Source organism: Heterocephalus glaber, unplaced genomic scaffold (assembly GCF_053883595.1).
Source record: "Heterocephalus glaber isolate CG9 unplaced genomic scaffold, H.glaber_assembly_v1.0 deba00001687, whole genome shotgun sequence".
NCBI classification, from domain to species: domain Eukaryota; kingdom Metazoa; phylum Chordata; class Mammalia; order Rodentia; family Bathyergidae; genus Heterocephalus; species Heterocephalus glaber.
In genome coordinates, this window is record NW_028258412.1 from 12,663,981 (window position 1) to 12,689,523 (window position 25,543).

General features: G+C 45.6%; 2 protein-coding genes across 11 annotated transcripts in view; one reads left to right on the forward strand and one right to left on the reverse strand.

Annotated features, from left to right (window-relative positions):
- Nucleotides 1-1,481, reverse strand: part of Hnf1a (HNF1 homeobox A) — a 27,193-nt gene extending 25,712 nt beyond the window's left edge. For all 9 annotated transcript variants that reach the window (XM_021257345.2, XM_087198468.1, XM_004843644.3 and 6 more), the window contains exon 1: nt 1,156-1,481. In XM_021257345.2, the coding sequence (XP_021113004.1) occupies nt 1,156-1,481 (326 nt within the window). The remainder of the gene's footprint in view (nt 1-1,155) is intronic.
- The window catches only part of CUNH12orf43 (chromosome unknown C12orf43 homolog), a 40,673-nt gene extending 36,826 nt beyond the window's left edge, over nt 1-3,847 (forward strand). For both annotated transcript variants that reach the window (XM_004843643.3, XM_087198473.1), the window contains exon 7: nt 547-3,847. The gene's annotated coding sequence lies outside the window, so the exon portion shown is untranslated. The remainder of the gene's footprint in view (nt 1-546) is intronic.
- Nucleotides 3,848-25,543: the final 21,696 nt, after the last annotated feature.

Consider the following 25,543-nt stretch of genomic DNA (forward strand, 5'->3'; position numbering starts at 1 on the left):
AGGCCAGGGTCCACCAGCCCTCCCCCACGGCAAGCTTGGATCAGGACCTTGGACAGAAAAGAGCGTTTCCCCCCACCCCCACCCCCGCCACAGAGCATCCTTGGAGCAGTTTTGAAAGCTCCTCAGCCACCCCTACCCCACTGCCGCTGGCCCCTGGCACCCACCATAGCTCCTTTCCCACACCAAGCCTCGGTTTCCCCATCTGTGAAGCGGAATTCTCAACAGCTACCTCCCAGGGCTCCTCTGAACATTAAGGGCAGCTTGACACAGGAAGCCTCAACAGCAAGCAGCAAACCCTCGCAGATATGCAGCTGTGGGGACGGAGAATGAGGAAACCATAGAAAAGAGTGGTCCCCGTGCCCCCGGGTCGCACCTCTCCCACCCCAGTGTCCCTACCCTTCACCCTCACTGGGTGGGAGATTGGTCGGCCCGGGCCTCTCCAGGCCGCTGTCCCTTCAAGTTAATGATCACAGGCCTTATCAGAGCCTTTTCCCGTTTATAAATTTATAAAACAAAAGAGAAATAATAAAGTGCATGGGTAATTAGTAACCAGGTCAGCTCTTCTGAGGAGAGGGGAGGCATCAAGCTCAGGACCCACCCAGTTCTCACCCGGGAGATGGGGAACCAGCCAGCGGACGGGGTACAGGACGGCGGACAGGGTACAGGATGAACAGCCTGCGGCCCAGGTGGGGGACCTGTGGCCATGCGGGAAAGAAGAGCAGCTCCGACCCCAGCCTCCATCTGCCTCAGGTAAGAAAGACCTGGGCTTTCCCAGCCTCCAAATGCTTGAGTCCCTGGGGACCAGGGAAGCCCCCCCCCCAAAAAAAAACCCCAGCCTTAGCCGCCACCTCCCTAGTGGTACCTTCCCCCCCCCCCCAGCTACAACCTTAGTATTCAGGAGGCAAGATAGGATTCGTGGAGTACAAATGGCCCTGGTGGCTAAAGTTTTCCCCCACCTCCTGGCTCTCCTGGCATCCGCACTGTGGACCCTCGATTCTCCCTCCACCCCGGAGCTTCCCGGGGGCATGTCCCCACTTCTGAGAGCCACGCTAAACGCCACGGCACATGGGACTCTGCAGAGGGGCAGATCCGGGCAGGAGGGGAGGGTGGCCCGGCGGGCTCCTTCCGGGTGCTGGGGACGGGAGGGGGCCTTACTGCAGCAGGGTCTCCACCACGGCTTTCTGGTGGGCCGCCTCCTCGGGGCTGAGATTCTCCAGTTCCTTGAGGATGGGTGGCGTGAAGTCTTCCCCATCGTCATCCGTCTCGTCCTCGGAGCCCCGCGTCTCCCCCAGCCCATTGGGCAGCTCAGCCAGCTCCCCTCGAGTCCCGCCGCAGCTCTCGCCCTTGTCCAGGGGGCCGTCTCCAGCCATCAGGTAGGGTCCCGGCTCGCCCAAGGCCTGGATCAGCGCCTCTTTGCTCAGGCCCGATTCCAGCAGGGCAGCCAGGAGCTCTGTCTGCAGCTGGCTCAGTTTAGAAACCATGGCTCGGCCACCGCTGCGCCACGAGGCCCGGGGCCACCAAGCTGGCCGCCTCCCCCACCCACCGCGCAGGCTGTCTACTTCCCGGCCGGCTGGCAGTCACAAACCAGGCTCCTTGCACCCACTGCCCCCCCAAAGCCCACTAGCCAAGCCCTTGGGCACCCCTAACCCCCAACCCTGGCCCCAGAGGCCAGTGAATCAGGGCCCCTGCCTGCTCTATTTACATTGGAGCTGGGGAAATTCTCCAAGGTTCATATTTATCCGTGTGCTTAGCAAGGGACTGAACTTTGGACTTCAGCCCTGCAAAGAGCAGGTCTCATGGCAGCCCGGGAACCATGGCCTTCAACGGGAGCGGGAGAGGGGCGGGGGAGGCGGAGGCTGGGTGGGCAAATGCTAGGAGCCAGGGAAACCACTGGCCCAGCTCTGGGTTGCACCCCTCAGGGTCTTTGAGAGGCATCAGGCTGAGGCAGGGAGCAGAAAAAAGCCTGTTTCTTTCAGGAGAAGCAGCAGAAAGTTCTAGGCTGCTGGGCCAGCTCCTAAGGGCAGAGCGCCTCACCTCCATTTTGGGACCCTCTCACCAGACCTAGGCCCACCACCAGGCCTCCCAGTAGGAAATCTTGGTAAAGCCAATGTGCACCAGGGACTCTGCTGGGTTTGCCGTGTGTGTCTTCATTGAATCCTCCTGGCAACTCAGAGTAGGGGCAGGGATTACCTCCATTTTACACAGCAGAAAATCCAGGCTCTGAGAGGCAGAACAATAACCCACCAAAACTAGTGAGAGACAAGATTTTCAGGGAGTGGGACCAGGTTGAAGAGAATGAGGCACTTGTCCCAGCTACAAATTTTAAGCGGCACCCCAAAAAACATTAGTAATCAAGATAAATAACTTCTTTGTGCTATATATTTTAAAAATTAAAATTAATGCGAAACCCAAAAGAATGAAAAGCATATGTCCACCCAAAGCTTGTACATGGGTGTTCACAGCAACATCATTCAGGATAGCCAAAAAAATGGGGGAAACCCCACAAATATCCAACAACAGAAGAATGAATAAAGTGTGACGTATCCGTGCAGTAGGATATTATTCAAGCCAGGTATGTGGCACACACCTGTAATCCCAGCTACTTGGAAGACTGAGGCAGGAGGATCACAAGTTCAAGGCCAACCTGGGCAATTTAGTGAGACACCCTGTCTCAAAACAAAACATGAAAAAGGGCTGGGGATGTAGCTCTGTGGTGGAGCACTTGCCTAGCGTGCACAAAGGCCTGGGTTAATCCCCTGTACTTGCCACAAAAGAAAAGTATATTATTTGATCTTGAAACACACTGCAACATGGATGAACCTTGAATACATTGTGCCAGGTGAAAGAAGCCCATCACAAGAGGCCTCACTGCATTTACATGAAATGTCCAGAGTAGGCAAATCCATAGAGAAAAAGTAGCTCCATGGCTCCCCCAGGGGCTGGTGGGAGATGAGAATGAACAAAATATCAGACTTTTAAATAAAGACTGGTGTTCTAACCCTCACCCACCCCTTCCCTCCTCCAGCCAAGAGCCTGACAGCGTTCCTCGAGTGTGCGTGCCCTGAGCCAGGCACAGAGGGTGTACTCCATTTCAGGGAGAAGCGGTGGTGCTGAGGGGCTGTCCCCTACACTGCACCATTTCTGACGGGGATGGATCTTTCAGGAGTCTGCAGAGCCAGCAGCTGGAAAACTCCCCAAAAGCCAAGCCAGGAGGGCAGAGAAGAAAGTCGGGTTAACTACTGTCCCCTCCCACACCAGGGTGGTCCAGGGAACTCTGCCCCTGAATTCACTTCATTTTTGCACAGGATTTATTACCTTCCTACATCCTTGATGCATGTGCCATCCAGTACAGTACCCAGCACCCCCATGTAGCTGTTGGGGACTTGGGATGTGGCTAATGCCTCTTGGTAAAATGACAGTATTTTGAATATACTGGTTTAATGTTTAAATTTTTAAATTACACCAGGTGCAGCAAGACTGTAATCCCAGGCCTAGAAGCTGAGCCAGGAGGATCGAAGAGTTCAAGACCATCCTGGTCTACATAGTTAAACCCTGTCTCAAAAATACAAATCAAACCAGACGTGATGGCACATGGCTATAACCCTAGGCCTGGGGAGCCTGAGGCAGTAGGATCACCACAAGTTCAAGGCCAGTCTGACTCAAATAGTGAGAGACTGTCTCAAAAAGAAAAAAAAAGTAAATAAAAAATTTAAAGGAGCAGGTGGGGCCGGGGATTTAGCTCAGTGGTTTCGCTGCCTGCTGCGCAAGCAGAAAGAAAGAAAGAAGAAAGAAGGAAAGAAAGAAAGAAAAAAAGAAAGAAAGAAAGAAAGAAAGAAAGAAAGAAAGAGGCTAGGTGTGCTGGCACAGACTTATAATCTCAGCTACTCGGGAGGCTGAGGAGAAGGATGGTAAGTTCTAGGTCAAACTGGGCAACTTAGCAAGACCCTGTCCCAAAAAAAGGGGTAGGGAGGGCTGGGGATGTATTTCAATGGTAGAGCGCTCCTGGGCTGAATCCCCAGTATCACACACACACAAAGATCTAAATTTAAAATAATTTCAAATTATATTTAATTTCAATTTTATTATTCATATAGTTTTAAATAAACTTAAAATAATTGTAAGTAAATATCTTCACCTGTTTTTTAGTTTTGCAGTACTGGGGATGAAACCCAGGGCCTCTCACACACTAAGAAAGTGCTCTACCACTGAACTACATCCCCAGCCCCATTTGTTTGTTTGTTTGTTTGCTTGTTTTTGAGACAAGGCCTGGCTAAATTGCCCAAATTTGCACTCCTCCTGCTTCAGCCTCCAGAATAGCTAAGATTGTAAGTATGCACAACCATGCCTGGCTCTTTTTACTTTTTACATGGTGCTACTGGAAATCTTTAAATTACATGTTAATTTTAGTTTGTATCTAGGGGTGAAGTTCATTAGTAGAGCACTTGCCTCACATACAAAGGCCCCGGGTTCAATTTCCAGCACTATGACATAGTAAAATAAAATTATATACGTGGCTACATTATTGGGTACCATTACCCTATGATTTACTTATGTATTATTCTGACTGTTTATAACCTTACTTTCTTGTGCTAGAATGTTAGCCCCACCAGGCATGGTGGCACACACCTGTAATCCCAGCACTTAGAAGGCTGAGGCAGGAGGATCGCCTGTGAGTTTGAGGCCAGCCTGGCCTACACGGTGAGTTCAAGGCCAGGTTGAACTGCATAGCGAGACCCTGTTTCAAAAAAAAAAAAAGAAGAAGAAGGTCAGCCCCACAAGGAAAGGGCTTTTTTCTGCCTTGTTCACTGCTATATCCCCATGGCCTAGTGCATTGCCTCATGTGTACATAGTAGATGCTCAATAAATATTCGTTAAATGAGTAGCTCCTTTTCATTTCGACTCACCGACTCCGTGTGTTGTTTCTTTGTTTGCTTTGAGGGGAGCAAGGCTGAGAATGGAACCCAGTGTGCTATGGTTTGTTTTCCTCAAAATCACATTCCGAAACTTGATCCCCGCTGAGCAGTACTGGCAGCCAGTTGGGTCCTGGGGCTCTGCAGTGGGAGTGGATGGTCGGGAGACCCCTCAGGAGTGGCTTAGCTGTCGGAGAGCGGGCACCTCACCAAAGCTCCCCCGGCCTTTGCTTTCCAGAATCATGAACCGAATAAATTTCTGCTTGTTGTAAATCACCCATTCTCGGGAATTCTGGTTGTAGCAGTCGGCAGGGGACTAAGACATCACATACACCTGGTTCCGCTCTACGCTTTAGTCTGTGCCAAATTCTCGGAACAGCACTGAACTAGGTTCTGTTACTATCCCACCCTCAGGGGAAGAAACGGAGGCTCAGAGGGCTAAAGGGCGACTCAGACTCCCTCGGAGCTGGGATCTCAGCCCCTGGGAGGCCTCTCGGGAGACCCAAACCTCCAGCCCAGGGAGCAGCTTGCAGCTGGGGTCAGAATTCCCAGGTCCAGGCTGACAGCCTGGGAAGGTTCTGCTTGCGAGCTGGCCTTCCTGCTCACTTACCCTGCCTGCCGTGGCCCCTCGGTGAATTGTCACCCACAGCCGGAAGCCGAGGGGGGCGGGGGGTGGGGGGCGCTGAATCTTCGAAGAAGTTTTAACTGCCGGGTCCTGGGCCAGGGATCCAGGTTGCTGAGCCAGTGACCCGGAATGAAGGTGAATTTGAAAATCAAGACAGGCAGTTAGAGTATTGTTTTGGGGGTTTGCTTTGTTTGGTTTTGTTCTAGTTGACACATGTTGATGCGATACAGTGTGATGTTTTTCTTTGGATTTGCTTTTCTTTTCTTTTCTTTTTTTTTTTCTTTTTTTTTTGTTACACAGGATCGAACTCAGGACTTTGCACTTGCAAGGCAGGTTCGCCACCACTAAGCTAAATCCCTGGGCCTTTTCTTTGGTGTTTTGAGACAGAGTCTCACTACGTAGTTAGTCTAGACTGGCCTTCAGCCTATAATGTCGCCCAGACAGGCCTCAAACTTGCTCCAATCCTCCTGCCTCAGCCTCCCAAGTGCTGGGATTATAGATGGGCATTCCCATGCCTGACAACACTCTGATATTTTAATACATATATAATATGTAATGATCAGGTCAGAATAATTGGCATATCCATCACCTCAAACAGTTATAATTCCTTTGTGTTGGCAGCACTCAAAATTCTTTCTAGGGGCTGGCGCTGTAGCACAGTGTTCCAGGGCTTTCCCAGCATCCATGAGGCCCAGGGTTAGATCCCCTGCAAGGCAGAACAAGAGCAAATAAAAACAAAGATAAAATACAAAAAACTCTCTCTCCCCACTATTTTGAAATATACTTTTTTTTTTTGGTACCAGGGATCAAACTTGGGTCCCTGCGCTTGCGCAGCAGGCGGGGAAACCACTGAGCTAAATCCCCCGGCCTTGAAATACACATTTGTTGTCAACCATAGGTACCCTGCTGTGCAGTAGAAAGTTAGAAATTATTCCTCCTGTCCAGTGCATTAACCATCCCTGCACCCTTGTCTGTCTTCTACCTCTTAACCCCCACTCTTCCCAGCCTCTGGTAACCCCTCTTCCACTCTCTGCTTCTAAGGGATCAACTTTTTGAGCCTCCACATGTGAGAACATGCGGTATTTGTCTTTCTGTGCCTGGTTTATTTTTTGTAACATAACATCCTCCAGTTCCACCCGAGGGAGGCAGCTTGCATTCTTGAGAATCACCCAGGATCTGGTCTGAATCTCACTGTGCCCACCCCAGCCCTCTGCCCCAGCTGGCGGCCCCAGGCAAGTGAGTGCCTCATCTTTCTTGGCTCAGCTATAAAATGGAAGTAAGGATCTCATAGGGTTTCGTAAGACAACTTCTTGTAAACAGCATGATGCAGAGATCCCAAACTTTCTAGGTTCAAGGCACACTTAACAGTCTCAGTCATTTTTTCCTGACGTCCCTAACCATCTCCCCCCATCAAAAAGAAAAAAAGAAAGACACAAAGAAGTCATTACAACGTGAAAATGAAGTAGCAGACTCTCTTGCTCCTGTTTCATATTAAATCTCTAAGCCTGGGCCAGGGATTTAGCTCAGTGGTTTCGCTGCCTGCTGCGCAAGTGCAACTGCAAGGACCCGAGTTCAATCCCCAGTACCAAAAAAAAAGTAGTGTATTAAATCTCTAAGCCTGAGGCCTGTCTTCTCTTTCTACAATGAAAATTAGCCAATTTCCAGTTACCAGAGGGATGGTAAAAGTAGGACCAGCACCAAAGTACTCAGGAAGCTGAGGCAGGAGGATCACAAGTTCAAACTGACATAGGCTACATAGCAAGTTCAAGGCCAACCTTGGCTATATTACAAGGCCCTGTTCCAAAAACTAAATAAATAAAAAACAGACTAGCATCTAACTGAAACTTTGCCCTTGATGTAATTACTTTCAAAGGAACTAAAAAGATAATGTTCTCAGGATGTGACCAAATCTTCTCATGCACCACCATTTGGGGAATATGCAGGACAGAATGAATTTTGATTCTCCACCTAGGGGTGCAGCTCAGTAGTAGAGCACTTGCTTAGCGTGTGTGAGTCACTGGGTTCAATCCCTAGCACCACAGTGGGGGAAAAAAAGGAGAACAAATGTAGACAATTCTATTTGCCAGGCACATGGTGCACACCTGGTATGATGGTACAGGCCTCCTCAGCTACTCAGGAGGCTGAGGCAGGAGGATCACTTGAGCCCAGGAGTTCTAGGTCAGCTGGGGCAGCATAACAAGACAAAACAACAAAAAATTTTTTTTCAAAGCTCTAGCCTGGCTTTCAAAGTGATGGCTGGGCATGGGCACAGCAGTGCCTGGAATCCCAGCATCAGGGAGACTGAGACAGAAGAATCACAATTTTGAGGCCAGCCTGAGTTAGATAATTAGATCCTGTTTCAAAAGCAAATTTCCAAAGCAAAGAGTTGAATGTTGTCCTCTCTAAAATGGCAAGATATGCGTGTAGTTAAGTATTTGAGAAAGATGTGGAAGGACATACTTCAAACTGTCAACATCAGTTACCTTTGACAGGGAGGTATACATTTTAAAAATTAAAAACAACAGCAAGGCAGGGGAAAGAATTAAAGAAAAGAGGACTCATCAGTATGAACCACAGCATGGTCTCCAAAAGTTGTATCTGTGGTCATTTCTAGGTGGTGGGATTTCAGGTCATTTTTCTTTTCTTGCTTATACATTTCTGTAATATTGGTGTAATTTAACACAAATATTTATTATGTATGTCAGGAAAAAACAGTTATCTTTATTTGGGTGGTATCTTCTCTCTTCTCCTGTTCAAAAAATAAAACAGGGCAGGCACCCCACAGTTCTGTTTCCTGTTACAGGTGTTTGTCTCTGAATCTCCTCCTGGCTGTGGGAACACAGATGGCAAGAACCAAGGTCCATCTCTTCCTGCAGGTCCAGGACTGACATTTCCGATGCCTAAAACTCTGCACATTGCACGTGCCCAGGAGATACTTGTTCAACAGAAGGCAATTGATAATTTCTGAGCACATTTCTCACAATTTCCTGAAGGTGTCTTGTCCACAAAGTGAGATTGGAAACTCTGGGAGGACAGGGAAAAACGACCTTCCCTTTGCTCCCCTCCCCGCATCTAGGTCTTGGGGTTGTTTGGTTTTTGGGGGGGGTTGTTTGTCTTTTTGGTGCCGGGAATCGAACTCAGATCCTTGAGCTTGCGAAGCAGGCTGCGGAACCACTGAGCTAAATCCCCGGCCCTTGGGGTTTGTTTGTTTGTTTGTTTGGGTTTTTTGAGACAGGGCCTCACTATGTAATCCAGGTTAGTCTTAGGGCTATGTTGCCCAGGCTGGCCTCCAATACACAGTGATCCTCCTGCCTCAGCCTCCCTGAGTGCTGGGGTTACAGACACGCACCGCCAAGCCCAGCTCCAGCGAAGCAAAAGACCCCGTGCACCTGTTTTAGTATCATCCTTTTCTTCAACAGCAGAGGGCGCACTATTTCCGTGCTCCGAACGCGGCCCAACTTGCCTTAGCCTAAAGAATTCCCAGAGTCGTGGGGTTAAAAAGAAAAAAATCAGATTCAGATTCTAATCTAATCCCCACGCCCCTTGTTCCTGAACCAGACTTGTCATCCAAACGGCCAGAGAATCTCTTGTTTGAACAAACATTTCAAGCAATGTTCTCTGCATCAAGCCAGGCACAGAGTTCCACCTCCCAGCATACAGGGTGCCCATGAGCTCCTGCCCTGGAGGTGTTTACAAGACTAATAGCCTGGTTCCAACCAACAAAAGTCCAGGGAAACCTGTGATACAAAAGATGTTAATCAGTCGGGGACTTAGCTCAGTGGTACTGCGCCTGCCTGGCAAGAGGCAAGGTCCTGAGTTCGATCCCCGTTACTAAAAAAAGAGATATTAATCAAAATGAGCAAATTTTTAAAATGACAGGACCTCCTAGGGTTAGTTGAGGGCATTGTCCATAGGGCAAACTGTGCAAGCCCTGTCTTGCACTAGCTGTGTGACCTTGAACTAGTCCCATAGCTACTCTGAGCCTCAGTTTTCTCAGCTGTAAATTAGGGATAATCTGGAGAAACCTTGTGCGTTAGGTTTCTACCACTTGGGGCCCCAAGAGTTTTACCTGACATAGGTGGGAACTTCAAGGACTCGTTGACGTGGCAAAGTGGCATCAGGATTGCTTGCTGCCTGTGAAATCCAGCCACCTTGCCTTGGCGCACCGAGCTGGGGATGGGACCTGCTTGTCACAGTCCCTTCCTACTCCGTACACCAGGGCTGCTCACCAGGTGGGCCCAAGGCTCCTTGGATAGAGAGCGCCTCCTTGCCCCAGAGCCTTCGACTCTCCTGTCTTTTCAATCTCTTCTTCCCACCAGCAGCTCCTTTTATCCTTTCCCTCTACCATGGTTGGAATGATGGTGAGTCCCCCAGATTCCTATGCTAAAAACCCAATTCCAACTGTGGTGCTATGAAGAGGTGGTGCATTTGGAAGGTGGGATTCTTGCCCTTATAAAAGACACCCAAGGGAGCTTGTGTCCTCCTTCTGCCATTGAGATTGCACCAAGAAGGTACAGGTGGTGCATACCTGTAATATCAGCCACTTAGGAGGAGGACCACGAGTTTGAGCCCAGCCTGGGCAACCTAGCAATTTACAAGATCCTGTCTCAAAATAAAAAAAATTTTTTTTTTAAAGGACTAAGGATATAGTTTAGTGCAAAGCCTCTGGGTTCAATCCCCACTACTTTAAAACAATAAAAAGGTGTCATCTAAAGAAACAGGGCCTCACCAGACATCCCGGCCTCTAGAACTATGAGAAAGAAATGCTTGGTGTTTGTAAGCCATCTGGTGCACAGTATTTTGTTACAGCAGCCTGAACAGACTAAGACATCTGCTACAATTTGAATTTTAATGATCTCCACCCCCACCCCAGGTCATGTGTTGGAGGCCTAGTCCCCATGCGATTAGAAGCTGATGGAAACTTTAAAAGGCAGGGCCTGGTGGGAGGTCTTTAGGTCACTGGGGCGTGGCCTTGAAGAGAATTGTGGGACTCCAGCCTCTTCTTCCTCTCTTTCACTTCCCAGCCATAAGGTGAGCAGCTCTGCTCTGCCACATGTTCCTGCCGTGATGTACCACAAGCTCGAAAGCACCAGGACCTGCAGCCTCTAAAACTGTGAGCCAAAACAAACCTTTGCTCCTTCTAAATTGGTCGGCTCAGGAATTTGTTGTAGGGATGGAATGCTAACCCAGCATCCTACTTCTCACCTTGCACGTCACCTTCCACAAAGCCCTTTCGGATGATTCTTCCCAATGTCTGCCCTGTGCTTGCTTCTTTACAATGTTTTTTAACATTTGCAGCTTTGTATGTGTCTCCTCCATCAGCTGGACACACTATGGAGTCTGTTGTGTTCACAACCAGAGCAAGGCCAACCACCTCCCAGGTGCTCACGAAACATGTGAAGAATGAATCCTTGAATGATTTCTCTCTTCATCATCCCAGAAGAGCTTGTCTGATCACTTTATCAACTCCTGACTTTATCAAGATTGTCATTCCAGCTCAGCTGGGTCTGAAAATGATAATAATGTGTCAGTTGGGTATTAGGTTTAGCTATATATCATTTAAACACTAAAAGTGGGGCTGGGGATTTAGCTCAATGGCACCACATCTGCCTCGCAAGCACAAGGTCCTGAGTTCGATCCCCGGTACAAAAAAACTAAAAGTGACAATGAAATAAATAGGTAAGTGTTAATTTGTTCCAGAAGTAGGTAGTCTAAGACTACTGTTGGTGTTCCACAATGTCACCAATGCTTTTACCTTTCTGCTGTTAACTGGGTGGCTTCTGTACACAAGTTACTGTGTTGTCCGTAGGGCTGCTGCAGCTCCAGCCATTACACCCAAATTTCAGGCAGCAAGAAGAAGTGGAAGGAAAGACAAAAGCAATGATCAAAGCTGAGACTCTTTTTTTTTTTTTTTTTTTGTACTGGGGATCGAACTCGGGTCCTTGAGCTTGCAGGGCAGGCGGCAGAAAGGCTGAGACTCTTGACAGTCTCATACAATACTTTTACCTACAGATCAGGAAACAAAGTACAGTCACTTGGCCTCACCTAGGTGCAAAAGAGACTAGGCAATGACTTTACCCCAGGCAACAAGATCAGGGTTCTGTTACTAAGGAAAAGAAGAGAAAGACTATATATTAGATAACCAGGTATGGTGGTACACACCTGTAATACCATCAGTGAGGTAGGCTGAGGCAAGAGGATTGCAAGTTGAGTACTGCTTGGAAAGCCTGCCTAAAAATAAAAATAAAAAGGATTATAGTGGTAGCTCAGTGATAGAGTACTCCTGGGTTTGATCTTCAGTACTAAAAAAAAGAGAAGAATATATACTAGTTATTAAACTAGTTACAAATGATAATGGCATCTCTAGTTATTGAGCACAAACTATGTGCTGGACAATGCCAAGCGCTTAATAAATGTGCCCTGCTCAAATAAGATTTGCCTAAAACAGAATGCAGCAAATCATTAAAAAGGTTATATACCATGACCAAGTTGGATTCATCCCAGGGATCCAGGGATGGTTCAACATACATAAATTAATAAATATAATATACTATATTAACAGAACCAAGGACAAAACCACATGATCCTCTCAATAGGTGCAGAAAAAGCACTTGACAAGGTCCAACATCAATTCGTGATTTTTTAAAAACCCTATAAAAATTGTCTGATTTTTTTTCTCAGTCTGATAAAAGTCATCTATGACAAACCAACAGCCAACATCATACTAAACGGACAAAAACTGAAAGCTTTCACTCTAAAATCAGGAACAAGACAAGGATGTCCACTGTCACCAACTCTTGTTCAATATAGTTCTGGAAACATTAGCCACAGCAATTAGACAAGAGAAAGAAATAAAAGGATTAAGGAGAGGAAAGGAAGAAGTTAAATTATCATTATTTGTGGGTGACAGGATACTCTGCATAGAAGACCTCAAAAACTCCATCAAAAAGATTTCTAGATCTGATAACTAAATTCAGTAGTGCAGTGGGATACAAAGTCAACACTCAAAAATCAGTAGCCTTCCTATACACAAAGAACAAACTCACTGAGAGAAATTAGGGAAACAGCACCTTTCACAACTACATCCCCAAAAATGAAAAACCTAGGAATCAATCTAATGGAGGAAGTAAAAGACCTCTACATGGAAAACTACAGTACTCTGGAAAAGGACATTGAAGAGGATATCAGAAAATGGAAAGACATCCCTTGTCCTTGGATAAGAAGAACCAATATAGCAAAAATGGCCATACTTCCAAACTTGTTATACAGATTTAATGTAACCCTGATCAAAATTCCAACAGCATATCTCACAGCATTAGAGAAAACAATCCTAAAATTCATTTGGAACCAGAAGAGTCCTAGAAGAGCAAAGGCAATTATGAGCAACAAAGGCAAGGCAGAGGGCATCACAATCCCTAATGTGAAATTATGCTACAAAGGTACTGTGATTAAAAAAAAAAAAGCACGATACTGGCAAAAGAACAAACCTGAGGATCAATGGAACAGATTAGAAGATGCAGAAATAACTCCAGACACACTCAGTGTTGTGGTTTGGGTCTAGATGTCCCCCAAAGCCTCATGTGGCCATAGTCTTGATCTAGAGTGTGTGACGCTGGAACTGATTCATGATGCAATGCTAGGCTGAAGGGCACTAGGATTAAGGGCATGAGTGCTACTCGCCCTAAGTAGTTTGAATAAGATAGAAGGGGCAGGGAGACACTGTGAAGGCTCCCTTGTTGCTTTCACTACCTTGTGCACACCGTGTTGTTTCTGCTCTGCCATGCCTGTTTGTCATCCCAGCCTTGGAGTCAGCTGATTATGGACTGAAACTTCTATGAACCCTAACCCTAAATAAACCCCTTCCCCTATAACTTTTGATGCCAGGAATTTTGTCTCAGCAACCAGAGACATGTGTAACTAACACATTCAGCCACCTTATCTTTGACAAAGGAGCCAAACACCTTCACTGAAAGAAAGATAGCCTCTTTAATGGTGCTGGAAAAACTGGCTTTCTACACGCTGATTGAAAATAGACCCATATCTTTCACCATGCGCTAACGAAAAATCAAAATGGATCAAAAATCTAAATACTAAAACAGAAACACTTAATCTTCTAAAAGAAAGAATGGGTAGAATGCTTGAGGACATAGGAGTAGGCAAGACTTCATGAGCAAAACCCAGACCACACAGGAAATATTACAAAGAATCAACAACTGGGACCTCATCTTATTAAAAAGCTTTTGTGGGCCAGGGTTCAGTGGTGCTGCACCTGCCTGGCAAGCACAAGGTCCTGAGTTGATTCCCAGTACAGAAAACTTTTTTAAAAAGCTTTTGCACACCAAGAGAAACCACCAACAGAGTGAAGAAACGACCCACAGTGAGGGAAAAAATTTTTACCAGCTATTCATCAGGTAAAGGACTACTATCTAGAATATATAAAGAACTCAAAAAAATTAGACCCTCCAAATTTAAAGACCCAATCCAAAAATAGACATCTGAGATGAATACACACTTCTCAGATGGAGACGTACAAACAGCAAATAAATATATAAAAAAATGTTCAACATCATTGACCATTTGAGAGATGCAAATTAAAACAATGGTGAGATTCCACTTCATTCCAGAAAGAATGGCTGTTATCAAGAAATCAACCAATAACAAATGCTGGCAGGGCTGTGTGGAAAAAAGGAACCCTTTCCCACTGTTGGTGGGAGTGTAGACTGGTGCAACCACTGTGGAAATCAGTGTGGAGATTCCTCAAAAAGCTAAAACCAGAGGTTCTATTTGACCCAGCTATTCCTCTGCTTGGTATCTTCCCAAAAGAATTAAAAGCACAGGGGTGGGGATTTAGCTCAGTGGTTCTACTGCCTGCCTTGCAAGTGCAAGGTCCCAAATTCAATCCCTGGTACCAAAAAAAAAAAAAATTAAAAGCAGCATACCACAATGCACACCCATAGTTGTAGCAACACAGTTTATAATAGCTAAGTCTTGGAAACAGCCCAAATGCCCACCAACTGACAAATGAATAAAGAAGACACGGTTTTTTTGTACAGTAGCATACTACTCTGCCATAAAGAAAAATGAGCTTGAGGCATTTATAGCTAAATGGATCCACTTTGAGGCCATAGTTTTAAGTGAAATAAATCCGACACATGTTTAAATACTGCATTGTTACTATGGTGTGAGAAACCAAAAGTGGAAATAAGGACTAAAATGTATAATAAATATTGGGAAACGAGAAGAAAGTATTCAAATGGAAAGGGAACAAGGGAGGAGGGAGGGAGAAAGGAAGGAAGGGACAAGAGAAAAGAGAAAATAGAAGGAAAAAATGGAAACAAAGCTTTTGTGCACAGGAAGAGGAAGAGGCTTGAGGGGAGGAGGGGCATGGGGGGAAAGAGGCGGGATGTACCATGTACAGGTGCAAATTCCCTACGATGAGTGTTATCATTAGGTATGTCTAACATGTACCAATAAATGTTTTGTTATTTAAAAAAAAGAAGACTGTCCTGGGCCCCTTTTGTAGCAAGTGAAATACACACACACACACACACACACACACACACACACACACACGGGAGCATATCCCACTTCACTGCAAGTCACTGACATGAGAAGTCTTTGTAATGTGACCCTGATTAGGGCCTTCTCTTAGTAAAGTAAGGTCAGGATTCTTGAAATTAAATCAAAGTGCTGTAACTAACAGGAATATGAATTTCCTGTGCAGAAGATAGCAGGGAATGTTTTCAGATGGAAATTAATTTTGTGGTTTGAGACATGCTTGATTTTAACTCTATAGAGAGCCACAGTCTGCCCCGCCCGCAAACCCTCACTGTTCCAGCCAATCCCTTGACAGAGACCACTCCCCGATCCTGTCCCCCAGAGGAATCAACAGATGGTGAGACCAAAGTCTCCCTGTTCCTTCGCAGGTCAGCAGAAACTCAGAGAAGCTTTTGACTCAGCAGGCTCCAAGACCTGTGTACTTTGCAATTTACAAAAAAAAAAAAATCTGTTGCTGGGTATGGTGGTGCACACCTGTAATCCTAGCACTCTGTGAGGAGGCTGAAGCAGGAGGATCGTAAGTTTGAGCCCAGCGTGGGCAACTCTACAACTTACCAAGATGCTGCCTCAAAATAAAAAATAAAGGGTTGGGTTGAGATGTAGCTCATTTGCAAAGGGGGGGGTCCAATCCCCAGTACCAAAAAAAGAAAAATAACAACAACAAAAAAAAACAGTGGTGATCTTCATTGTCATTTTTACAGAGATGGGTGCTATTTCCAGACTGGAGCATGGTTTGGAGGTCATGAGGATTGGTGTCCTGCTAAACAAAGCCCTAGCAGGCTGGGTCCAGGCATGGAGCAGGGGCCTAAACAAAGACTCCTGTACTGAAGCTTAGCAAGGAAACACTGCTCTTGCCAGACTTCCAGGGCCACACGGGCTCGAACAAAGAGCTATCAGGATGATCTGTGTGGACTGGATGGGCTCCCTCAAACATTTTTGCCCATATAGGAATCCCACAAAACCTTTGCGTGAAAGTACAAATACTCAATGTGACCAAAAGATAAGGTGAATGTTTAAATATTTAAAATTTCTTTATAGTAAAAGACCAAGTGCCATTGATAATACGCTGCTCTTTGAACGTGCTTATCTAATCATCCTTGTCACTTTCCGTAGCAGTTCTGGAAGATCTCTTTCATGAGTGTCTTTATAAAGTATGGTCAAAGCTACAGTGAATGCTGCTGCCGAGTGCCATTCAACAGAAAGGCAGGCTCATGCCTTCAGTTACCTTATTCACTATATTGTCACTTCGGGCTCTTCCCCAAAGTCAAAATGACCATGAAAGGTAAACTTTTTGAACTGAGCCAGAACATCAAGTTATGACAGTTCAACTAAAGACACTCACCAAAGGGGACTTGGGGACTGCTTCAGAAAATGGCAAAAACAATGGGATGTGTGTTCAAAGTGAGGGGGAGTATTTTGAGGGGGGATGAACAGCAATGTGTCTTTTACTGTAATCAAATTTTTAAAGTTTTAAGCATTCCTCATATTTTTCAGTCCTCACTCAGAGTAAGACCCAAAATTGAATGTCATCCCACCTGAACACGGGAAAGTGTTAGGTCAGGAATAATTTTATTTCAGAGAAATAAAATGATGTTGCTAGCAACTGAGACAAAAATGCAGACCTGTATGATATACACAAGGCTTTGGTCCAATCTCCAGCACCTCAAAAAAAAAAAAAAGAAAAGAAATTCAGACTTGTTCTGAATTGCAAGAAAATGAACATGTTCTATTAAACACACATGACTGGAACCTTCTGCAAAGAGTTTGCCAAATTCAAGGTTAAGGCTACAGTGTTCAACCAGACTGCCCCACCAGCCACAAGTTTGGGGGTCCCCAGCTGGTTTCACTTAAGACCAGCTGGCTACAAATTTGGAGGTTCCTACTACTCCTTCAGGTTCACTAGAATCACTTCCAGAACTCAGGAAAGCTCTCTTCTTATGACTACAGTTTTCCTATAACAGACACAAACCAGGCAGGGTGATGCACTCCTGTAATCCCAGCGCTCAGGAGACCAAGCCAGGAGGACCACCAGGGTTCAAGGCCAGCCTGTGCTACATAGTGAGTTCAAGTCCAACCTGACCTATATAGTAAGACCTAGTCTCAAAAAAAAAAACCCAATGGCCAGGGATTTAGTTCAGTGGTTCCGTTGCCTGCCTCGCAAGCTCAAGGACCTGAGTTCGATCCCCAGTACCAAAACAAAACAAAACAAAAGAAAGTAAAAAAACAAAAACAAAAACGTAGTTACCAAGTCCAAGCTACAAAGTGTGACAACACTCAGAGAAGGTGGTCCAACAGAGAAACTCTCCTGGACCTTGGGTATCCAGAGATGTCCCTGGAGGCAGATGGTACCAGCCACATGGCTGACCTCTAATCCCCAGCTGCTCCTGAGTCTTTCGTATCCAGCTCACCTGAGAAGGGACGCACAGTGGCAGGTTTCAAAGCACTCACCATAGATCACATTGTTACACTGGCAGCTAAAGCCCCGGGGAGAAAAAGACCCAAATCTCTGATCAGGCGGCACCTTAGCAGGGTCCACCTCTCTCTGGGTAAAGTTGACTCTTTGCTGTTGTCTTTTTACCACTGCTGCCCCCTGCCTTAGCCCACAACCCCCGTGTGTCATGCAGCTTTGATGAGGGGTCAGTTAGGATGTTTTCAGGTGAAGGTCAGTACAAGCACAAAAGTCCTGAAGTTCAATGCCTAGGAAGGAGGTCACAGGATAACGGAGACAGAGGCTGGAGCGAGGGTTACCGCTGCATGCCAAGGGTCACCAGAGACACAGAAATTTAGAGTCAGCAAGGAAGGATCCTGCTCAGCAAGACTCTGGATGTACGTGAAAAATGATGTGCGTGTGGCAGTGACGTGTTGCAGCTGGCACAGTCACGTTGGAGACAAGTCAGCAGATGGGCACACCAACCCTGATGCCTGTGCCCCACCAGCAGTCCCTAAACAGATAATGAGAAATTGATTTTGTTTTGTTTGTTGCTATATCAGGGCTTGAACACAGGACCTTTGCAACTGAGCCATGTCTCCAGCCTTCTTTATTTATTTATTTAGAGACAGGGTCTCATCAAGTTGCTAAATTGCTCAAACCTTTGATCCTTCTGCCCCAACCTCCCCGATAACTGGGATTATAGATGTGCACCACCACACCGAGCCCGAGATATTTCTAAAAGCACGCAGATCTCTATGTGCACTCCTTTCACACAACGCCTACAAGCTGCTGCAGACCAATAACTGGTCTCTGTCCAAACACCACGGGGCACCTGGCCTGGCCCTTTCTTGTCATGTCCCTGGCTGAGTGGCAATCAAAGCTAAGAGCAGTGGGGATAAGCACATCCTTGCCTTCTTAGCTTCCACTAAAAAAGGCGAATCAGAACAGATGCAGGCCAGGCACGGTGGTGCACACTTGTAATCCCAGCACTCGGGAGGCTGAGGCAGGAAGATTGCTCTGAGTTTGAATCCAGCCTGGGCTACACAGTGAGTTGAAGACCAGCCTGAACTACACAGCCAGACCCTGTTTCAAAAAACAAAATGAAATGAAACAGAAAAGTAATAATAATTTAAAAAATAAATATGCAGGTCATTAAGACTCAGTGGCCCCTCCCTCCTCAGCCTGTCCACCCTGGGTCAGCTTGCATCTGTGTTTCCTCCACTGCAGAGTGAAGGAGGTGGAGGGGAAGAAGAAACTCACAGGGGTCAGCCTGGCTCCTGGAGACCTGTGATCCCATCCCCACCACTACTTCCACCCGCCTGGTCTTGGTAGCCCCTACCCCGTACCCCTGTGGCTGCAGTGCTCACTTTACCAAGAAACCAACGCTGGCCTCAGACTGGGATCCAGTGTACCACACCTACAGCCATGATCCATTTTGTGGGCATCACACCTGTCGCCCAGAGTGGCGCCATCTGCCAGGCTCCAGCTCCCAGGGGACCCACGGGCTGCCACTTGCCTGCCCAGGGTCTGATCATGGTCATTTGCATCTCCTCTGCTCTGCAGTGCAAATATGCATGCACACCTCTTTTAATGCCTTTTGCCCTTTTGGTAGTCTAGACATGAGAAAATGGAGAAACAAAAAGCTAAGACTGTAATAAGGAATGTAGCTCTTGAAACAACTAAAATAAAGCTAATGATGCAACAAATGGAGGGTTCTAGCCTTGATCAGAATCCTCAGATTTTTTTTTTTTTTGAGGCAGGGTCTCACTCTGTAATTCAGGCTGACCTTGGACTATGTAGCCCAGCCTGGCCTCAAACTTGCTGGCGATCCTCCTGCCTCAGCCTCCCAGTGCTGGGATTACAGGTGTGCACCACCACACCCAGCCATAATCCTCAATCTTATTGCCCTAAAACTACTCCATCTATAGCCTTCTCTGGATGAGCTGAGCCCAGCCAGCTATCCTGTGTTCTTTGGGCCAGACTCCTTGCCTCTATCCTTCACTCCTCACATTCTCTCATATCCTACCCTCCACTGACCCGGAAATCAATATGTTTCCCCAGAATAAAAAAACAAAGCAATCCCAAAGTTGGGTGAGATGGATGATATATTATCAGGAGACAAATTTCTCTGTACTTTCTTGCTCAGTAGTCCAGAAGGTCAGCTTCACTGAGGGCCAATTCTCTCATGTTCACAAAGTGGTTGCCACAACTCACTGAGACACATTAGCCTCCTGGGGACAGGAGAAATACCAGCCTCCAATAGCAACCCCTTCTTTGTATCTCATTGGTCCAGTATCTCTTAATCAATCACTGGCAAAAGGGGATAAAAGTATCAAAATTGATTTAGGGTAATGGTTCTCAAAGCATAATCTCAACAATCCAGCATCTGTCACCCCTGGGAACCAGTCTCACCCCCAAAGATCAGAAACTCTAAGAGTAGCCCAGAGAGCTCAGATTTTTATAAGCCCTTTGTTATGACCTGTGTTTAGATGTCCCCGCAAAGCTTCATGCCGTCATAAGTGGGGCTTTCTCAGGTGTGGCTGAATCTGAAGTGTGTGATGCTGGGATTAAGGGGGTGTGATTACTAAGCCAGTCCACTGATTGGTTTGGTGCTATCCTAGTTCCCAGTATCCTAGGTAGTCTAAAAGGGGCAGAAAGAAGCTGCTAAGGTCTCTTGCTTGCTTTGCTGCCTTCTACCCACCATAAATGCTCTAAGATTCCTGATTGCCATGCCACCCTGCCTCAGAGCAAGCTGACTATGGACTGAAACCTCTACAAACCGTGACCCAAATAAAACTTTCCTTCCTTAACTTTGAGTATTTTGTCTCAGCAACAAGAAAAATAACTAAGATACCCTCCAAAGATCCTGGTACCCTGTAAAATTGAGGAACCATTGCCATAGAAAAAGAACAGGTTTGAGGGGAGGGGTTGGCAATACTGGGGATTGCACCCAGGTTCTCTAGCATACTAGACAAGTGCTCTACCACTCAGCCACCTCCATGGTAGCACAGGGGACTTCTCAACCCATCCTTAAGGTGCAAGCCGGGAGGTGATTTTGGATGTGGGGGAGGTGTGGTGAGGGTGGGAGGGGAGGGAGTCCCTCTGCAACACCACCACACACCCATCTGGAGACCGTAAGGGAGTCTCCTCCCCTGCAGTCCTTCCAAGGAAAGGGACAAATCCCAGGGAGGGAAAGCAAGCCTCCTATCATACATTCTGTAACTGGATCTCACGACCATCCTTTACTAGAGGTGTTATTAAATTCTTCTTCCTCCTCTGCTCCTCCTCCTCCTCCTCCTCCTTCTTCTTCTTCCTCTTCTTCTCCTTCTTCTTCTTCTTCTTCTCCTCTTCCTCCTCCTCCTCCTCCTCCTCCTCCTCCTTCTCCTCCTCCCCCTTCTTCTTCTTTCACTACTGGGGATTGAACCCAGGGACACTGTACCACTCAAGTACATCCTTGTCTCTTTTTAAGTTTGAAACAGGGTCTTGCAAACTTCCTGCCTTAGCTTTCTGAGTAGTTGGGCTTACAGGTGTGCCACCACATCCAGCTTAAATTCCATTTGGACCAGTAGGGACACAGGGGTTCAGAGAAATAGCTGCGTACAGTCTGGTCCTCCCATCTACGCCCCATGAGACATCCAATCCTTCCTTCAGGGACCTACTGATGGTGGAAATTTGTCTAGATAACTCTAAAACAATCACAAAGGTAACTAAAAACTAGTGTCCCTTTTCTGTTTTTTTTTTTTGAGACAATGTCTAAGTAGCCCAGGCTAGCCTCAAACTCACTAAACTAGTGTGCTTTTTATTGTCATCATGCAAAAGCTATTCTAAACTATGTCAGTGGTAAAATTCTCTTTCCTGAGTTATACAAGGTCTGAATATTTGCTGTGGAGTTTTTATAGTATATATAAAATAATATTATAAACATAAAATATAAAATAAGGAAAGATGTAACATACAACACAAAGCCTGACATAGTGGCTGCAATCCTTGTAATCCTAGCACTCTGGGAGGCTGAGGCAGGAGAATCCCAAGTTCAAGCCTAGCCTGGACAATTTAGCAGCTTAGCAAGACTCTGTCTCGAAATAAAAAATTAAACAAGGGTTGGGGATGTAGCTCAATGCAAAGGCCCTTGGTTCAATCCCCAGTACCACTAGATAGAGAGAGAGAGAGAGAGAGAGAGAGAGAGAGAGAGAAATAGATTACAACACAAATGATACAAATTTAAAATTAGCACTTTTGGGGCTGGGGATTTAGCTCAGTGGTGCTGCCACCTGCCCTACAAACGCAAGGACCCAAGTTTGATCCCCGGTACCAAAAAATAAAAATAAAAATAACACTTTTTGATACCTTACATTGCCACAAACATCATAGTCTGCATGGAAGTTAATTTGGAGAATTCCCATTCATGTAGCTCGTCCCTGACACAGGTGGAATCAGTTATGGGAATGATGATCTCAAGATAAGTTAGTTTGTTTGTTTGTTTGTTTGTTTGTTTGTTTTTCCAGTACCAGGAATCAAACTCAGGACTTTGTGCTTGCCAGGCAGGCATGGCATTCCCAGCACAAGGTGAGTTTATAATAGTACAGTACTGCTGGGCACCGTGTAGGACTCCAGTCCAAATGGTAGTACATATTCCTACAATAGCCCTCTATATCTGCAGGTTCAATATCTATGGATTCACCACTATGGTTCAGAAATTATATTTTTAAAAATCACATCTTAAAAAAAAAAAATCACATCTTACTGAATCTGTGCAGGCCTTTGTCTTTTTTTGTTTGTTGGGTTTTTCCCAAGGCAGGGTCTCACTGTGTAGTCCAGGCTGGCCTTGAACTCACTACATAGCCCAGGCTGACCTCTAACTCAAGATGATCCTCCTGCCTCAGCCTCCCAAGTGCTGGGATTACAGGTGTGTGCCACCACACCTGACTTTCAAAGCTTTTTCTTGTCTTTATTCCCTAAACAATAGGGTGTAACAAGTATTAAACACAGCATGTCCATTGTATAAGGCATTATAAGTCAACTAGAAATGACTTAACATATAATGGGAAGGCGTGCATAGTTCCATGCAAACGTGTTTTTATGTGAGGGACTTGAGCACCCACGAAGTACAGTCTATGTGGGGGTCGTGGACCCGAACTCCCACCGACAAGAGTGACAACTGCACAGTGACACCAATGACACAGAGACAGAACTTGTCCTGCTTCCTCCCGCCACTCTACATGAACATTTGGAGTTTTTGTGTTTAAAATTTCAAACAGTGAAACCGTGAGCAGCAAGGTGTGATACTTTTATTTGGCTAAATTCACACATGAAATAGTTTTACTGAATTTAAATAATATTTCGAAAACTGGAATGTGTTCCTCCCTCCTGTTAATTGTTTTTAGATGAAAGAAGGGATCGAGAACAGGAGGATCATTACTGATCAGTTACATGATTGATTCTGAAAATATTCTTGTTATCCAGAGGAAGGGAGGGCTGGAAATGATGTCAGATGCAGTCCTTGGCATATCTGGAGCTGTTTGCACACCTAGGTCTTGAATTCTGACCTCCCCAGGCCTTTCATCCATTCCTTAGAGGACATGTTTCAGACAGACCACTTTGCACGCTCCGTCACCTCGAGAGCTTCAAAGACCACGGGGACCTTCAAAGCCTGTGGCATCCGGGACTCTGAGCTGTTTGGGAGAGGTCAGGCGCACCTGTAAGGACACACTGGGCCAGGAGTCACCCCGGCTATGGCCACGTGACTGAGGGCAAATCACTCTCTCAGCCCTCCTTTCCATCACTACAATGGCATTAAGGATCTTCATAATCACTTGGGGTTAATATGAGGATTAGATAAACTAATTTATTATTGTCTTACTGTGATTACTCATTCCTTTTTTTCTCCACCTTCTAAGGGAAGAGAATTCTTACTGACTCAGCTCCACACCTGTCCATTACTTCTCAGCAATGACCTATACCTTGGGAGAAAAGTAGTAAAATATTTAGAGAGATGAGTGGAATCCTCCTTGGGGAGACTACTTGAAACAGGAAGGAATGTCTTCAAAAATGTTACTTATACTAGCTGGGTGTAGTAGCCCACACCTATAAGCCCAGCACCCTACAAGGCTGACACAGGAGGATCACAAGTTCAAGCCCAGCTTCGACAACTTAGCAATTTAGTGAGAACCTGTCTCAAAAAAAAAAAAAAGATAAATATACAATCATGTGATATAGCTATTCCACTCATAGGAAAATGCCCAAGAGAAATAAAAGCTCACATCCACACTGGAGTTGTGCACAAATTTTTGCAGCAGTTTTATTTGTCCTAGCTAAATATCAGAAACAACCTAAATGACCATCAGCCAGTGAATGGATAAGCACAATGTGGGCTATCTACACTATAGAACACTACTCGGCAACAACAGCAAAAGGGAACTATCAATACATACACACAAACACGGTGACTCTCAAAATAATGATGCTGAGTTTGAAAGAAGACAGAAAATGAGTCTGTGCTGTCTGATCTTATTTCTATAAAACTGTTGAAAATGCAAATTTACCTGCAGGAACAGAAGGTAGACTGACTAGTAGTTACTTGGGAACAGAAGTAGTGCAGCATAGGCAGGAAAAAGGGATTACCAGGGCTGTGCGGAAAGTTTTAGGAGTAATTTTTAGGACACATCACGTGTCACCTAATGACAGGATACTCTCTGAGAAACATTGGGCAATTTTGACATTGTGCAAAGATTATAAAGTCCACTCACACAAACTAAGGTGACTATGCCCAGTGATAGACTCTCACTGGACTGCTTTTTTTTTTTTTTTTGGTATTGAAGATTGAACCCAGGACCTTTGCACTGAGCTACATCCTCAGCCTTTTAAAATTTCCTATTTTGAGACAGAGTCTTACTAAATCACCAAATTGTCCAGGCTGGGCTGGAACTTGTGATCCTCCTGCCTCAGCCTCCCAGAATACTGAGATTACAGGTGTGAGCCACCACACCCGGCTGACTAGTGTCTTATATGCATACAGTCCATCAGTGACCTAGAAGTTGTTATGTGTTGTGTGTGGCTGTATTAATTATCTTGATTATGGACACAGCTTCACAGGGGCATACTTATGTCAAAACTTATCAAAGAGCTCACTTTAACTGGCTGAAGTGTATTGCATGTAGATTATAGTTCACGGGAGCTCTTTTTAAAACTCCTACCCCAGGGGCTAGGAGAGTAGCTCAGGAGCAGAGCATTTCCCAGGCATGCACAAGGCCCTGAGTCCTGTCCTCGGCACTGAAAAAAAAAAAAAAAAGGTACTCACTCTGACATTTTCTGAGAGTGTGAGAAAATATTTTAATTACTTTCAATTGCAATTACATTTTGCTGTCAAATAAGTCCTCCCGTAGAGACTAGGGCCACCGGAAGCCTTGGCTAGACTTGGCTTCGCACACCTAGGTTTTATTGGCTTTGTTTACTCCCATGGAATAAATCCAGGGAGAAAAATTGAGCTATTCCTCCTTCCCTAAATAATTATTTGAGGGGACAATGATGTTTTAGAATAAGGAGAAAATACGCCAGGAGACCATTAATGGGCAATCTGGGAACAGTAGAGTTAGAGATCACAGAGCTCTGGGACCCACTTGCCCATTGCAAATTAATATTTTTCGTTTGTTTCTTTGTTTCTGAGACAGACTCTCACTATGTAGTTCAGGATGGCCTTGAACTGACAGCAATTCTCCTGCATGAGCCTCCAGAGTGCCGGGATTACAGACCTGTGCCACCACGCCCAGCTGATACCTTTGTTTTTATAAATTCCTAAGAATTTTGTTTTGTGCTCACATATCCTGGGATTATAATGCAGGTAAATTCTCTTTAAAAGGGTCATTATGTAAGAACTATCATTTGTAAAATGAATTTGTTCATTCTACAAATATGTGTAGTGAGTGACCATCTTACTAGTGATTACAGCTTACTCCACACTTGCTTGGCACACCTCTAAGTGCTTTACAGGAATTAATCATTGATCTTCAAAAACCAAGTATG